This window comes from Lynx rufus, unplaced genomic scaffold (genome assembly GCF_022079265.1).
Source record: "Lynx rufus isolate CCGP_SWC_20201006 ecotype Redwood Valley unplaced genomic scaffold, mLynRuf1.p SCAF_8, whole genome shotgun sequence".
Taxonomy (NCBI): domain Eukaryota; kingdom Metazoa; phylum Chordata; class Mammalia; order Carnivora; family Felidae; genus Lynx; species Lynx rufus.
This window is the reverse complement of record NW_025814896.1, coordinates 28024782-28040706: the sequence shown is the minus strand read 5'-3', so window position 1 is coordinate 28040706 and position 15925 is coordinate 28024782. Positions and strand designations below refer to the sequence as shown.

The 15925-nt window shown below is 55.2% G+C and overlaps 1 protein-coding gene across 1 annotated transcript in view; it reads left to right on the top strand.

The window, feature by feature from the left end:
• Positions 1-12942, top strand: part of ANGPT4 (angiopoietin 4) — a 40275-nt gene extending 27333 nt beyond the window's left edge. The window contains exons 5-9 of the mRNA XM_047069768.1: positions 1508-1623; positions 4450-4551; positions 6049-6215; positions 10674-10804; positions 11639-12942. Of these exons, the coding sequence (XP_046925724.1) occupies positions 1508-1623; positions 4450-4551; positions 6049-6215; positions 10674-10804; positions 11639-11799 (677 nt within the window). The 3' untranslated portion in view covers positions 11800-12942. The remainder of the gene's footprint in view (positions 1-1507; positions 1624-4449; positions 4552-6048; positions 6216-10673; positions 10805-11638) is intronic.
• Positions 12943-15925: the final 2983 nt, after the last annotated feature.

The following is a 15925-nucleotide window of genomic DNA, read 5'->3' as shown; positions in this document are numbered from 1 at the left end:
CGAGGCCTTGCTGGTTTCAGCTTGAGTCACTCAGTCAGCAGAACCCTAACTGAGCACCCACTGTGTGCCAGCAATGCAGCTGACATTTCCAGACCACAGAAGACCTAAAAGGCAGGGCTGAGGAGAAAGAACACCAACCTGAGGACAGTCAGGAGCGGTGGGAAGGTTTTTACACCCAGCGGGACTATGTTTTGGGAAGCTCAGTTGGAACCGGGCAGTGGAGAACGGCTGGGTGGGAGGGAAAGACGGAGGAACGTGTTTCTACTCCTTGCAGGATCAGCACGGCAGGAGGCCGGGAAGCCTTTAAGGCACAAGGAATCCAGCCGGAGTGACGCGTTCCAGGCACTAAGGCTGGCAGCGATTTAGGGCCAGAGGATGGCACCAGGGCTCTAAGTGGGGCAGGCCCTGCTGGGTTTGAGGGATGTGAGGCCCCAAGGAAGCCACGGGCAGAAGTGGAGTCCTTCCAAACCACGAGATGTGGAGGGACCCGAACGCATCACTGGCTTGTGCCATAGCCCTGGCAGTGACACTGCCTAAATTAGTCCCACGTGTGGGTCTGTTGTAGCTCAGCCCCGGATGCAGGCCCGGGCCCGGTGCCTCTGCCCGCAGGCTCACCACTGACCCAGTCTCCAGCTGTGATCCCGTGTCTGCTCGCCAGGCTGGGTAGGAGGTTGTGCTGGGCGCCTGGCCTCAGGCACCCTTTGCCCAAACGCCCCGTGCCCCTGCCCTGCTGTCACCAGAGAAGGGCACCGTGGGGTTGTGCCTCCTACCGAAGGGCGCTCTAAGGACTCCTTCGTAAGACCTAGAGACAGGGAAGGCTCTGCCCATGCCCCCAGCTATGTGCCCTTGACCCAGTTACCTTTCCCTTAGCCCTCGGTTGAGGGGGACGTGCCTCACCGGGGTTCTGACCCCAGTTACCTCTCCCAGAAGACCCTAGCAGCCTCATCTGTGGCCTCCCTGGTTTGAGTCTTATCCCCTGCAGTCTCCGTCCCACGCTTTAGCCGGAGCCCTCTTCCTCCGCACTCTGGGTTCCTTCCTCACCCTGGCATCCGAGGCTGACCTGGCGCCTGCTGAAACTCAACCTCATTTCTCGTTCCTCTCTGAACATCCCTGTGCCAGCCTCGCCCTGCTCCCGTCAAGTTCGTCAGACAGCCAGAGCTCTCTCTGGCTCAGCTCTGGTCTCATGGTGTGGGTCATTTCGCCTCCCTGGCCTCCACCACTTTCCCACACCACCCCATCCCTGGCACACGCCAGGACTGTTCCCACCTTGGAGCCCCCACACGCGCTGTTCCCTCTGCCTGGAACATTTTCCCCTTCTCCTAGGTGATCCTGCTCCTTATCCAGACCCCAGCTCGCTCACCTCCTCTAGGAAATTTTCTCAGGTCTGATACCTCTCCCTGTCCCCAGCATCGCCCAACCCGGAACCCGGCAGGAAGTAGGGCTCACCTGGCCCCTTCCCTCTCTCCTTAGCTTACCTCCAATTGCTTTTGTGTTTGTCACATTGCAGCCTCCGTGAGGGCAGCTGAGCAGGTGTTCCAGGACTGTGCAGAGATCCAACGCTTCGGGGCCAACGCCAGTGGCGTCTACACCATCCACGTGGCCAATATGACGGAGCCCAGGAAGGTTAGGGGACTCCCTGGGGGCTGAGGCTAGCGGAGGGTGTTGAGCCAAGGGGCTCCCCGACAGGTCACCGCCTCCCCCCGCCCCAGTCAGCTTCAGGCCTTGTCCGACATCTGAGATACCAGAGAAAGCGGGATGACCCTACCTTCGGGAGTCTCCAAGGGAGTCAGAGGTCAGAATGTGGGGGTTAAAGCAGAAGTTCCCAGAGCTGGAAGTACATCCTTCTGCATCTTCTCCAGAGACGCTTTTAGTTGGAATGGCAGAAAACAGTTCTGTGTTGGTTAAGGTCATGCTGGCTGTGGGGCACCTGGGTGGCTCAGCTGGTTGTAAGTATCTGACTTCAGCTCAGGTCATGATCTCACAGTTCTGAGTTCAAGCCCCACGTCGGGCTCTGTGCTGACAGCTCAGAGCCTGGAGCCTGCTTCGGATTCTGTGTCTCCCTCTCTCTCTCTGCCACTTCCCCGTTCGCACTCTGTCCCTCTCTCTCTCTCTCTCTCTCTCTGTCTCTGTCTCTCTCTCTCTCTCAAAAATAAACAAACATCAAAAAAATTTTTAATTGAGAAAAAAAGGTAATGCTGGCTGAAACAGCAAACAAACGTTGAAGATCCAGGGGCTTAACACAAAGAAGTTTATTTCTAGTTCAAAAAAAATTTTTTTAATGTTTATTTTTGAGAGAGAGAGCGAGAGCGAGCAGGGGTGGGGGAGGGGCAGAGAGCGAGGGAGACACAGAATCCGAAGCAGGCTCCAGGCTCTGAGCTGTCCGCACAGAGCCCGAGGTGGGGCTCAAACCCACAAACCGTGAGATCATGACCTGAGCGGAAGTCGGGCGCTTAACTGACTGAGTCACCCAAGCGCCCCACAAAGAGGTTTATTTCTAATTTACATATAGTCCGGTTGAATGCAGGTGTGGGGGCTCTGCTGCACGTGGGAAATGAGGGACCAGGGCCAATAGAGACCCCACCATCTCCAGTGAGTGTCTTCAGTGAATGTTGCCCTGGGCTTTGGAGGTCCACTTATGAGATGGATGAGGGGTCAAGGGGAAGTGTGGGTATCAGGAGGGAGGGTTTGGAAGCCAGGCCCAGAAGTAAAAGAGTATGGAGAACAAGTAGTCAGTCTTTGCACTTCCTAATTCCCTTTTCAATTTTCTTTGACTTCCTATAATATATATATGTTATATATATTTATATATGTTTGTTTCCAGGCCGTCTTTAACACTTCACACACACCTGCTAAACTCCTCTTTTAACAAAGAGATCAGGCCCTCGATGTCTAGCTAGAATTTCATGTTTTCGTTACATTTATTTTTACAATTATTTGACTAAAAGCAAGTGTTACTAGTGTTCAATTTGTGGTACTGATAAGATTTCCTTCTAAAATACATTTCATCTAAGTATTTAAGTGTTTTTTTTTTAAGGGACACTACTTTTTAAGTAAATATTCTATATGAAATTAGGTTCATTCTATAGGAAATTCAGCTATGGTGAAATTCTGTGAGGCAAAAGAGCTGGGCTCAGACCTCAGCGTAATTTAGTGTCACTTGCCTCGAGAAAGCCCCTTCTCCTCTCTGGACCTCAGTTTCCCTTACTGTACCCTCTGCTACTCCCGCAACAAATGCCACTATCTCCTCTCCCTGAGCAGGCTTCTACTTTCTCAGAGCCGCTCCCTCCACTGCCATTTCCACTTGTCTGCCTGTCACATCGTCATCCAAAGCCCTGTTCCAATGCTACCTCCTCTGAGAAGCCTTCTGGGATTGCCCAGTGACTCCTTCTTAGGAGCTCTTCTTGTGGCTGCCCAAATGTTCATAACCAATAGTCTGCCTGCCCTATCATAGCAGCCAGGCATATCCTCCAGACCAAGCCAGCCCTGAGGGTTGATTGATCTCTGACGTGTCTCTGTCACCTAGTATGGGACCAGGGACCAAGTGTGTCTTCACTGAACATTGAACATGTACTGAACCGGCTGGAAGAATAATACGAACAAAGATTAGGCTGAAAGAAGAGATTATGATGGATGGTGAGCTCTTTGAGAGAAAGACTCTTTCTGTCTTATCCATACTGGCACCTCCCATACTTTGAGTGGAGCTTGGTATATAGCAGGTGCTCAGAAAACATTTGCCCGCTGAATGTAATAACATTTCCTGAGTCTACGCCGTGTGCCAAGCATGTTACCCCTGTCAGCATTTAATCCTTACCACAACCTCGCAATAATAGCGGGGGAAAAGCCTCCATTTACTTAGTTCCCAATATGCCCAGACTCTTTTCCTTGGATGACTCATGATACATAGTTCTTGCGTCAAGCCAACTTGCAGGTGAGAAACTGAGGCACAAAGAGGCTAAGGTTGTAACACTTACATTTTACAAACGAGGAAAGGAAGGCTCTGAGAGGACATCACTTGTCCACGACTTTATTTTTTTTTTTTCAACGTTTATTTATTTTTGGGACAGAGAGAGACACAGCATGAACGGGGGAGGGGCAGAGAGAGAGGGAGACACAGAATCAGAAACAGGCTCCAGGCTCCGAGCCATCAGCCCAGAGCCTGACGCGGGGCTCGAACTCACGGACCGCGAGATCGTGACCTGGCTGAAGTCGGACGCTTAACCGACTGCGCCACCCAGGTGCCCCTCCACGACTTTAGAAAAAATGATGACACTAAGTGGGAAATGCGAACCTGGATATTTCTGATGCCCTTGACCACCACCAGGCTCACCTGTTGCTCTGTGAAACTGTCAGCCAAATCAAACTGGGGCTGGTCCAGAGCTGCTTCTGACATCTTCCGAGGGCTTCCAACTCCCCCCCCCACCACCACCACTACCACCCAATTCCTTACAGGTGTTCTGTGACATGGAGGCCAACGGAGGCGGGTGGACTCTTATCCAGCGCCGTGAGAATGGCAGTGTGAATTTCCAGCGGAACTGGAGAGATTACAAGCAGGTAACACTGCTGAAGGGGCTTTTCAGCCCTGAAACTGGGGCAGGGGGGTTGTAGGCAGGGCACTCGTTTGCCTTCAACCCTCCCCGGGCGGGGGGGGGGGGGGGAATCAACCCACCTAAAACCAACCACCTTCAAACAGATTTTCCTAGTGCACATTCATTGTCAGGGACTCCCTCACCGGAAATTGAACCTTCTTTTTGCAGGTTCTGACATCTATCCTAAAAATAAAAGTTTATTTTTTTTTATTTGTGTAAAGATTACACATACATATTGCTTTAAAAAAATTTGTTTTAAGAATGCAAAAATGGAACAGAAAAAAGTAGTCTCCCCTGCCTACCCCTGACTGCGCTGCTTAAATGAATGTCCTTACCTTTGCACACATATATAATCACATTTTCAGGAGAGATTCTTTAATGTGGAATTGCTGGCTCAAAGACCCAGTGCATTTTACAAGATGAGAAGTAGTGCCCTAGTGTCTTCCAAGTTGTAAATTAACTTTTGAGTAAAGAACTTTTTGGCAAGCTGGCTTAAAAGCTCTTAAAGTTTCCACAAGCGAAAGCAATAGAAGAAGGTATGTGGAAATGCAACAATATCATTAGTTGTGGCTGCGTACTGTTCATTCGACCAACACTTAAAAATAAATACCAAATTAAGATATGAGTGTCCTTGAGCCAATTGAGTTTTAAACAAGTATTAAAATGGCAAAAAAGAAAGGGCATGCTCAGACACAGAAATACACAAGAGCACTGAATACTAACAGACTAATCGGCAGCGAGGCAGGACGGAAGTGGGGAGTGGGGTTTAGGTGTGCCCCTGTCCTTGGTGCTGAATTATTATTCGGGCCGAGGACAGGTTTCTCATCACCCTGGGACACTTAACGCGCTTAGCTTTGCATTTCTGTGTTGTTGAAATTTTGCAGGAGTTGCCATGCCACCCAACAAAGGTCGCTCTACAATTTATGCCCCCGATTAAAATCTTTTAATGTTTTGTTGCGGCCCAACACACATGCAGCTAAGTGCACAAATCTTAGAAGCGGAAGATACTCAGTGGGTTTTTACCTATGTGTTCACCGACGTGCCCACCATTCAAAGCTGGATGTACAGCACTGCCAGCACCACAGAAGCCCCTCTGGTGCCCCCCTGTGCCTCCTTGTGCTCCAGTCAATACTCCCCCAAAAGGTAGTTGCCATTCTGACTTCTAGCACGACGGATTCATTTTGCCTGTTCTGAAACCCCACAGAAATGTGATTTCAATTATTTTTAACAGAGTTTACCCAGTTTTACAAAAATCTTGGGTTTTTTTTTTTTTTTTTTTTGCTCTAGGAGGTGGAGAACTCCCATCCCCAGGCCTGCCCACACTGTACTTTATGGACTTGGTCATTAGGCAAAGTGGTTTTGGATTAAGTGGCCCTGGAGCCCGGCCCAGCCCAGCTCCTCGGCCAGGGGCACGGCCTCCCATCGCAGCATGAAGCCCACCCCCACCCTTCGCTCCCCACAGGGCTTCGGCGACCCGGCAGGGGAGCACTGGCTGGGCAATGAGGTGATGCACCAGCTCACCGGCCGGACAGCCTACTCCCTGCGTGTGGAGCTGCAAGACTGGGAAGGCAACGAGGCCTACGCTCAGTATGAGCATTTCCAGCTGGGCAGCGAGGGGCAGCTGTACAGGTGGGCTCGGGGCCCAGGCTGGTGGGCGGGCTGGGGTCCCGGGCTAGTGGCTGTAGAGTCCGCACCAAGGGTCAATCCCTGGGCGTCTCCTGTTCCTACCATCTGTCCCCCATTTGGGCGCACGTCACGGGATCTGGAGGCGGCCGGTTAACACTCAGCACGTCCCGGCCACTGGGTGGGGTGGAGAGACTGTCGCTGACGCTGCCATCCCAGGAGCAGGAAAGGGCCTTCTCAGGTCAGTCACCCCGAGGCAGCCATATTCCTGAGGCCCAGAGCGGGGAGCCCAGCCTGTCCCATGCCGTGGGGTAAGGTAGAAAGGTCCCTGGGCTACGAATCAGGGAACCTGAGCTCCTTCTGGCTCTGTTCCAGCTCGCTTTGTCAATTTGGGCAAGTCAATGTTCTGGCTTGTCTGGACTTCCGCTTCTTAACTGCGGGATGGGCTTCAATATGAGCGTAATGTGAAATCATCAAGGTCTCCCACACCTCCCTCGGCTCGGTTCTTGGCTCTATTTCGGAAAAGAAATGAGCACTTACTGAGCACCTACTCTGTTCCAGGCATATTACTCCATTTAATCCTCCCACAACACGCTGGGGTAAGCATTGCCGCACCTGCTTTACTGATGTGGAAACTGAGGCACACAGCTTAAGTATCCTGCCCCAAGTTACAAGTGAGGTAGAGCTTAGATGTGAACTCAGGTCTCTCTGCTACCGACACCCAGGGTGCTTCTACTACGTGATGTTGCCTCTCTGAGAAACTCGAGGTTCTTGAAGATACGACTGGGTCCTGGCTATCTTTGAACCAGGACAGGATTGAAATCATAGACTCCCACTCACAAGTCTGCAAAGGACGTCACCTGTCGCCTGGGGCTTCATGTGATGCTAGCACATATGCCCCAGCCACCAGCCAGCCAGGCTGGGATGCCTCCACTGACAGGGGAGTCACTTCCTCCAAAGGAATCAGATGATTCTCCGTCTTCCTGCACTTGAGGTCTAATTCCATCTCAGGGAGCTTTTCGATTCCACCCCCTCCTTTCTCTTCTTATTAGACGCCCCGGATCCTCCAGCTACGTTGTTCTGACATCCTCCTTACGGGACCCACCCCAATCTGATAATAGTCCTCCTTAAACAGCCAGGTTCAGAGCTGAATGAACCATGCCCTGGGTCTGGGCGAGGCAAGGGCTATGCTGGATGGTCCCCTCCCCGCTACTCCTTGAGCTGACCAGGGAGTAACCACAACACGCTGCCGACTCCTAGTCAAGCCACTAAAGCCAAGGCTTAAGTCCTGACTCCATTCCCTATCTCCCTCAGTGATCCCGAAGAAATGCCTCCACTTTCTCATCTGTAAAATGGGTGCCCTAGGCGTACCTACCTTATTCAAAGTGCTATGAAGCTCAAATGAGACACTGCACACCGAGCATTAACACAGTGCCTGGTACTTAGTAAATGCTCAGCAAAGAATATAATTGCTGACCCCGAGGCAGCTGTTCACACACTTGGCTCGCCTGCTCTGTGTGAGTTCACTGCTGTTCCTATCCCCGTTGCTTCGTTCACAGTCGTGGGTCCTGTGCGTCTGGGGGTGAGTACGTCCACAGGCAGTCCCACACTCCCGGGAAGACAGTAGCTGCCTGTGGGGAAAACACAGGGGCATAGAGATGCTTGTGCGAACAGGGAGGACTCCTTGGAGGAGGTAATGCCTGTAAAGGGTGGGCATCCTCCAGACAAAGAGAGAATAGGAAGGGCACCCCCAGGCAGTGGGGATGTTTTGAAAAAAGGCAGAGAGGGGGTTCCTTCCATCCAGCTGGCCACGGATACCCCAAACCTGAGCAAGTCTCTTTCAAGATCATAAGGAAGAGTCCCTGCTCTTTCAGGAAAGGCTTGGGAGTCTGGGGGGGGGGGGAGCAAAGGTGGGGGGGTGCAGCACGGACACGGAGATCCTAGAAAACAGAGGGAGATGTGGAAACTGCCAGAGAAGAGCCAAAGGGAGAGTGACAGAACAGATGCTGGTCCCCGTGCTCCCACCGTAGGGTCAGCTGGCGGCTGAGGTGGGGAGGATGCCCACAGGGAAGCCCAGAGGCAGGGAAGCATAGGCATCAGGGGCGGGAAGGCCACCCTTATTTGTCAGACACAATAATGAGGGCCTTCTAGAGCCTGACTAAAGCACACGCAAGAGAAAGTGGCCCACAGGGAGGGAGGAAGCAGGAGGCACGGCCAAGGCACAGGCACATGCCCCCCAGAGGTGCCCACACACCCAGATCTGATTACAAGTGCGAGATACACACAGAGATACGCAAGGGCGGGCACAGACATACGTGCACACGTGGAGGGGCTCGCCACACCTCTGGGGCACACACGTAGGCCTACAGAGCGCACAGACTCACACAAGCGCATCGCTACACAAGCAAGCACAGACACACGTGCAGCGGTGCTTTGCAGAAGCCCTCACAGGTAACACACGCGCAATTCCAGACACAAAGGCAGATTCCACCATAGATACTGATACACAGACTCAGAACACACACCCACATATGCGCGCAGGCACGAACAACGGCATCCAAGCGCTCGCAACTGTAGATGCACAGACCCACCCACAGATCCACGGACACGTGGAAAACACACCTTGTGTGCCTAACTTGGGGATACCCGGAGGCCTGTGTGTTTGGGTTCCCCAGGCTTGAGCCACGCACATGTTCGAGATGTGTCTCAGCACTGAGTCACGTGGGGCATCCTGGTCCCCGACTTGAGAGTTCCCCGGGGGTCACAAGATCCCCATTCTGGCGCCCACGGGGGAGGGGAAGGGAGGCAGAGACTGAGCTGAGGACTTGGAGACAGTAGGGAGGCCAGTGCTGCTGGAGTAACCCCCGTGAGGCCCATCGGCTTTGTCCAGCCCCGATTCTACCCAGCTCAGACTGAATGTCACCCCGAACCTCAGCCAGAGCCCCAAGCCTGACCTTGAACTGACATCGCTGAAGCCTCAAGGGGAGCCTATAATAGCCACAAAGAGAAGCTGGGACTATATGAAGCCATGGGCCAACCTGTCTGTCCCCACCCCTGAGAGCCCTGGCCAGATGGGCCTCTTTCCGGGGTGGGGGGGGGGGCTACAACACCAGTCAGGCGAGCCCTGGGTTGCATGTTTAAGGGCACAGTTAGAGCTTCACGGTTAGAGCATCTGGCCCCGAGGGCCATGCCCCTGCCTCACCACAGACAGGCAGAGCCCATGGTGGGAGGTGCAGGGACCGAGCCAGGCCACGTGCCCAAGCCCTACCTTTCCTCCTGATCCCACAGGGGGGCATCTCCCAGGCCCTGCCCTGGGGGAACCAGAGCTTCCCTGAGCTTCCCTGGCCGCCTCTGGTGTCCATTTTCCTCCACCCGTAGGACCTTCTTCATCGTCCTCAGACCAGGTCCCCACCTGCGTTGCCTGTGCTACAAGCACGCAACACTCTCTCCAACCAGGCTGAGCAGGAGCCCGCGCCAGCCACATGCCAAGGGCTGGGAACGCAGGGACACATGACAGCCAGCCCTCAACGTGCTGAGTATTTACTGCGTGCCCGCCCTGCTCTCATCACACGCCGAAGTCATGGGACCGCCATAACCAGACCAGGGCGCCACTGTTAATATTACCGTTATTAGCATTTTAGCAGATGACGAAACTGAAGCTGACAGGTGACGCAGGCTGCCCGAGGTCATGCCGCCGGAGAATGACAGAGCGGGGATTCGAACCTAGGCATTCTGTCCCCCAGAGCTCACGGTCGTAATCACCATGCAGGCCTGGACATGCCCAAGAGGATCTCACAGCCTGGTAGAGAAATAGAAACCCTCCCCAGCGGGCTGCGGATACGCAAGTCACAGGGCTGGGGCTGCCCCGGGGCACAGAGCCGTGTGGGCTGGTGTGGTCAGGGAAGGCTTCCTGAAGGTGGCAGGGCGGTCAGCTGGCGAGGGAAATGCACGCAGCTCCCAAGGCAGGCCACACCGGGCTGGCATCTGGCTCTCACCCTCTTCCGTTCTGAGGCCCGGGGCAGGCTCCTCAGGTTCTTGGGCTCTGTTTCTTCGTCTGTAAACTGGAACCAATAGGGTGTTGCGAGGACTGAGCAAGAATGAGTTAACCCACGTGAAGCGCTTGGGACGATGCCCAGGGCACAGTAGACGTTCAAAAAAACGTTAGCCATCACCTTCATTCTCGTCGTTATTTTGATCCCTCTCACTCTTGTCCGAGACTCGGGGTCAGTGAGATGAGGGAGGCCTGGCCCACAGTGGGTGCTCTGCTCCCGGGGAGGCAGCAGGCAGGGAGGGTAATCCAGGGGCAGGGATGGCCGAAGCACCCTAGGCTGGGGCGCCCCTCACCCCAGAACAACCGGAGAGGTGCCCCCGCCTAGGACCAAGCCTCCTGGGGGAGGTCGTTCTTTAACCAGCCCCATCCTCACTCTGGACCCTCTCCCATCACCACCTCCCGGTGGCCTCCAGGCTTTCTCTGAGCGGATACAGCGGCTCAGCAGGGCGTCAGAGCAGCCTGGTCCTGCAAGGCACCAACTTCAGCACCCGTGATGCAGACAATGACAACTGCCTCTGCAAGTGTGCCCAGATGCTGTCTGGAGGTGGGTGCCAGTGGGCCGAAGCCCCGCTCACCCACAGACTCACTTGGCTGGTCACCCCCATTTCCTCCCCACCCCTGGGCGGGCCTGGCTGTGCCCTATCCGCCCCTTCCCCCACCAAGTCCTCAAGGTTCCCTCAGGGTCTTGCCTCATCCTGACACAGGCACCACCAGTTTTCGCCTGAGACTGGGGGGTGGGGTCCCAACCCCAGGCCTGAGAACCCACTCCCCAGGCCGAGCAGGACCAAGATGGGGAGACGTGGGCAGAGGGACAAGAGGGGCAGCTCCCCACCAATGCCCGGCTCAGGCAGTGCTCCTGGGCGTGGGGGACACAGCTCAGAAAGCAGGAGATGGGGTGAGTAGGAGAGGCAGAGATAGGAGAGACCTCCTGGGACACAGAGACAGAGATAAGAGAGACATCAGGACATAGAGACTCAGAGCAGTGAACACAGAGAGTCCCACGGGAACAGAAGTCCAGAGGGAGAGATGGAGAGACGATGTGCAGACCACAGAAAGACAGACGGACACGCTGTGTGAGAGACAGACCCCGAAAGGCAGGGCAACAGAGGCCAAAGGGAGAGACAGAGACACCAGAGCCCCGCAGAGAGACGGACACAAGCTCAGGGACCAACAAGGTGCCGTCCCCCAGAGGCCACGGGCTGAGCGGAAGGTCCGGGACTCTCCCTCCCACCCCGGTGCCCCTCCCACCCTGTCCATCTCCTGCCAGCTGGCTCCCTGGAGGAGGCAGCGGCCCTGATCGGTCCCCGGGGTAGAGGGCTGCCCTCGGGCCCCTGGCTGGCCCCTACCTCCCCAAAGCGTCTTCCTCTCCCTCCACCAGGATGGTGGTTTGATGCCTGCGGCCTCTCAAATCTCAATGGTATCTACTATCCGGCTCACCATCACGTGCGCAAGCTCAACGGCATCCGCTGGCACTACTTTCAAGGCCCCAGCTACTCGCTGCGGGCCACCCGCATGATGGTGCGTCCCGTGGGCGTCTAATAAGCAGCGACACCCGGACGCTGGACCCACAGGAAGAGCCGGGACTCGGTATTCCCTGAACGAGCTGGATCCAAACACGGGACACAGTGCCAGGGTATGGTCCCGGACACCCGGGCCCCCCCTGGGCCAGGCCTCCTTGCCCAGGAGTCCAGAGGATCTGCTGCCTCCCTGTTCCCCTCAAGTTGTGACACGGTGGGTGGCGGCGGGGGGGGGGGGGGAATCTGACTCTATAGTATCCCTCTTTCCTCTTCCCTTCTGTCTCCGGCAGGGGTCCCCTGCCAGCTTGAGGGTCACAATACCCTGAATGAGCGGGGAGCAAACTTAACTTAGGTCCTCAAAGAAATATACGAGCACAGTCCACTTCTCCCAGGCCCCAGCATCTGAAGGCCAGACCTGGCCTCTCGGGGGCTTCAGAAGATCTAAGGGGCATTCCTTTACCGCCGGCATGTCCTCGAATCTGTTCCAGAGAGAATATCTCAGGCGCCCCTCAAAAAGTACCTGGGGTCAAGTGAGGGAGGGAAACACCCAGTTAAATCAACGTGAACAGGCATTCTTAGCTGCAGGACCCGTCAGGGCCTTTAATGTGGTCACATGCCTTTTGACTGCCTGTGAAGGAGTTAGCATGGGCAGCTTTCTCCAAATGTCCTTATTTGAAAACAGGCCCTGTTGATCCCAGAGCATCTCTTGGGGCTGCGGATGCCCTTGGGGAAAGTTGGTCAAACGTGACAGGATGGAGACCCCGAGCTCCACCACTGCACCCCCGCCTGCACCCACTCTTTCTGGCTACAAGAGCCAAGGCGATGGCCCCGAACAGCCCTTAAAAACAACCGGAAGCAGCTTTGGGTCAAAGAAGACACACTCCACCCCCGAAGAAGGGTCTAGAACGAAGTTTCCCATCTGTGCTCTGGGCCGGGGTCCTGCCAGGCTCCGTCTGGTCCTTGAAAGCCAGATTTCTGCCTGGAGGCTGCCCTCTCAGCACTCCCTGTCACCCTAGCTCACCTCAGCTCACGTTCAGGGGCTGTTGGGGACCGTCCACTCCGCCTCGAGCGGGACCCCAATCTTCAGGTCCAGATCCTTCCAGCCTCCAAGCTGAGACCCTAACCCTCTCCTCCCACCTGGTCCAACAGTGCTGCCACCCGCAGCTAGGGGGTGGCGGGAGGTGGGGGTGGGGGGCAGAGCAAGCCCTCGCCTGGGTCCGGGAGACCAGGGGCTCCTCGTGAACTTCCTTCGGAGGACAGGGTCAGAGAGGGGGTGGGGAAGGACGGCGGGCAGGGTGCTGCTCAGAAGCCTCACGTGGCCTTACACAGCATTTGCTCGGTAGGCCTTGGTTTAACATCCGCTGTGGGCAGGGCTCTGGAGTGGGAGGGACCTGCTCCAGCTCTTGGACTTGAGGCCAGTGGCTCAGCCTCTCGAGGCCTCGGTTATCTTGTCTGTGAAACGGAGATGAAGCTCCCTCCTGGCTGGGCTGTGGCAAGGAGGCGATGAAAGGATGTACGTCAACTTTGTAACAGAGCCTGGCACGAGCAGGTGCCTAATAAACGTTAGTTCCCAGAGAGGTAAACGGGGTGAGGAAATCCACCCCTACGGCGGGCCCCCGCTCCTTCCGGGCCCAGGCAAGGTGAGCATGTGTTCCTGAATCTATGGCATTTATTTGTGTACTGCTGAGCTTAGCGGCTAAGTGTGCTGGAGACGGGGTGGAGGCAAAGCTGTGAGCCCCACGGACAGACTCTGGGGTGGTGAAGGCCCACGTCGCCGTCTACACTCGCTTTCTGAAAAAGGCCAGGCTGATTTAGGTTACCCTCAGATACCTGTTCTTAAATATTCATGCTTCCTTCCTACCTTCCTCCCTCCTCCATGCCAGGACTCTCCAGCACAAGGGATAGAAAGCTTATCCTAAGGAAGGGATTGACTCTCATACCGGGAAGTCTAGGGATGCATTCAGGCAGGGCTAGATCTAGGAGCTCAAGTGATGTCTCTTCACCGTTCAGCCCTGCACCTGCCACGTTGACTTCACTCTCAGTCAGGTTTTCTCCTGACAGGTGGCTCCAGCAGCCCTGGGCTGGTGGCCTCCCAGCTGAGCATCCCTAAGACAGAGAGTTGCCCTGTCCCCGTGATTCCAGCAAGGGCATGATTTTCTCCAGCCAGGACTGGTCCTTTCGTGCCCATCTTTGTATTTATCACTGTGAGTCTGATTGACCAGACCTGGGGCACCCAATCAGGCCTGGAACCAGGGTTGGGGTCAGTGCCACCCAAGTCATGTGGACTAGCAGTTTCCAGGCACTGTTTCCGGAAGCAGCGATGCTGGACAGGCCAGAACCAGCGATCACTTTTCCACCATCCATCTCTCTGACTCCCATTTCCCTTCTCTCCATCTCCGCCCCCCTCCTGGCCCCCCTCCCCCCAACGCCTGGTCCCAGGCTCCATCTCATCCCCGGGTTGGCCCAGGACACAGCTGTGTCCCGCCCGGGGTTGTCAGACCCTGGTTCGCTGTCCTGGCTGTGTCCCTGGAGCGGAGTCTCTGGCCCTCTCTGAGCCTCTGTTTCCCATTTGTACAATGGCAGAGGACCTGCCGGCCTCTAAAAGTCCCCTGACAGCGATGCTGACCCACAGTGTCCTGTCCTGCAGACGGGACCAATGGAAGGACACTGGGCAGCCCAAGGGCCCTATGGGGGCGTGGCTGGTGTGGTCTTGGCCCTGGCTGGATCTCCTGGGGGCCACCACTCATAGGAACTGGCTTCGGGGATACCTGAATCTGCATTCATAGGGCCCTTGAACTCAGATTCTGATCCTATGCAGAATCATATCCAGAATCACCTCTTCCTATATCAGATCGGCATTCTCCCCATCTTAGTCATGAGGAAATTAGAGCCCAGAGAGGGAAAAGATTTCATCCAAGGTGGCACAGCCAATCACCACCTCCAGTGCACCTTCCATCTATGAGCTGCCTCCCTCATCCAGGCCTCTCTGAGGCATCCTGACACCAACCACAAAACTGCTGGGGGAGTGTCCCCTCCACTTATGTCAAGCACCAAAGGAACTTTCTGGAAAGCTCTCCAAGACAAGAGCTTTTATCACTGGTACCTGATAGGTCCCGGTGGAGCCAGACAGGCAGATCGCATTGTTCCCAAGATCTCTGCATGTCCCCGGCGAAAGCAGTTTCCACGCTGAGGGAGAGAGTTGACTGGGCACCCCCAGAGACGACAGCCATGGCCGAGGTAAAAGGTGGCCCTTTGCAGGGAGGAAGGGAGCAGCTAGCATCAGGATGGTTTGTCTTGGTGGCTGGGGGGACTGACCCCATTTTCCAGATCCCCACCCCCACCCCCCGCCCCGGTGTCTGTGTGAGTCTTCACCTCTTGCATTTAAAGATGCTTCGGAAAGCTAATGGCATTGCGTTGGCAACAACGGCATGGGCATCTTTTGATGGAGCGGTGCTTTGGAGAATGGAGTCTGGTCCAGGCCACGTCCAGGATAAATGTGTCACTTCCCTGTGTTAGATTCACAAGGAGTTGCTCAACTGAGGTTCTCGTGGGTCCTGAGGTCAGGGATGTCCAATGGCCTTTAGCATCGGATACATTCCTGCCTTACCCCGTGAGATCTCCTGGAGCCTCCCTTTCTCCCATCTGCACAGTGGGGAGAGTGGAGTCGGGTTACCACACAGGGAAATCATGCAAATTCCATGTGATGGTGGACATCCAGGCCTGGAACATTCGCTCACGTATTTATCCATTCATGTATAGATTCATTTATGCACACAGCGCGTATGGGTCAAGGCCAGGCTGCGTGATGGGGGTGGACCAAACAAGACGGTCATGTGCTCACAGAACTGAACAGCCTAGAGAGAGAGACGGGCCCAAACCCCAATTTTTTTTTAGTTTGTAAAACTAAATTGACAATCGATGGCAAGTAAAGAAAATAAACAGGAGGCAGAAACAGATCGCAGAGGGTCCAGCTTCCGGCGATCAGGGAAAGCCCTCTCTGAAGAGGTAGTGCCTAAAGTGGGGACTAACTAACACAGTGAGAAAGAGGCAGCCAGGGAACGGTAAGTTCACTAGGGGGAGCAGTCATTGCAAAGGCCCTGAGGTGACCATGAGGAACCGCAAGGGAGCCAGGGTGGCTGAGACCACAG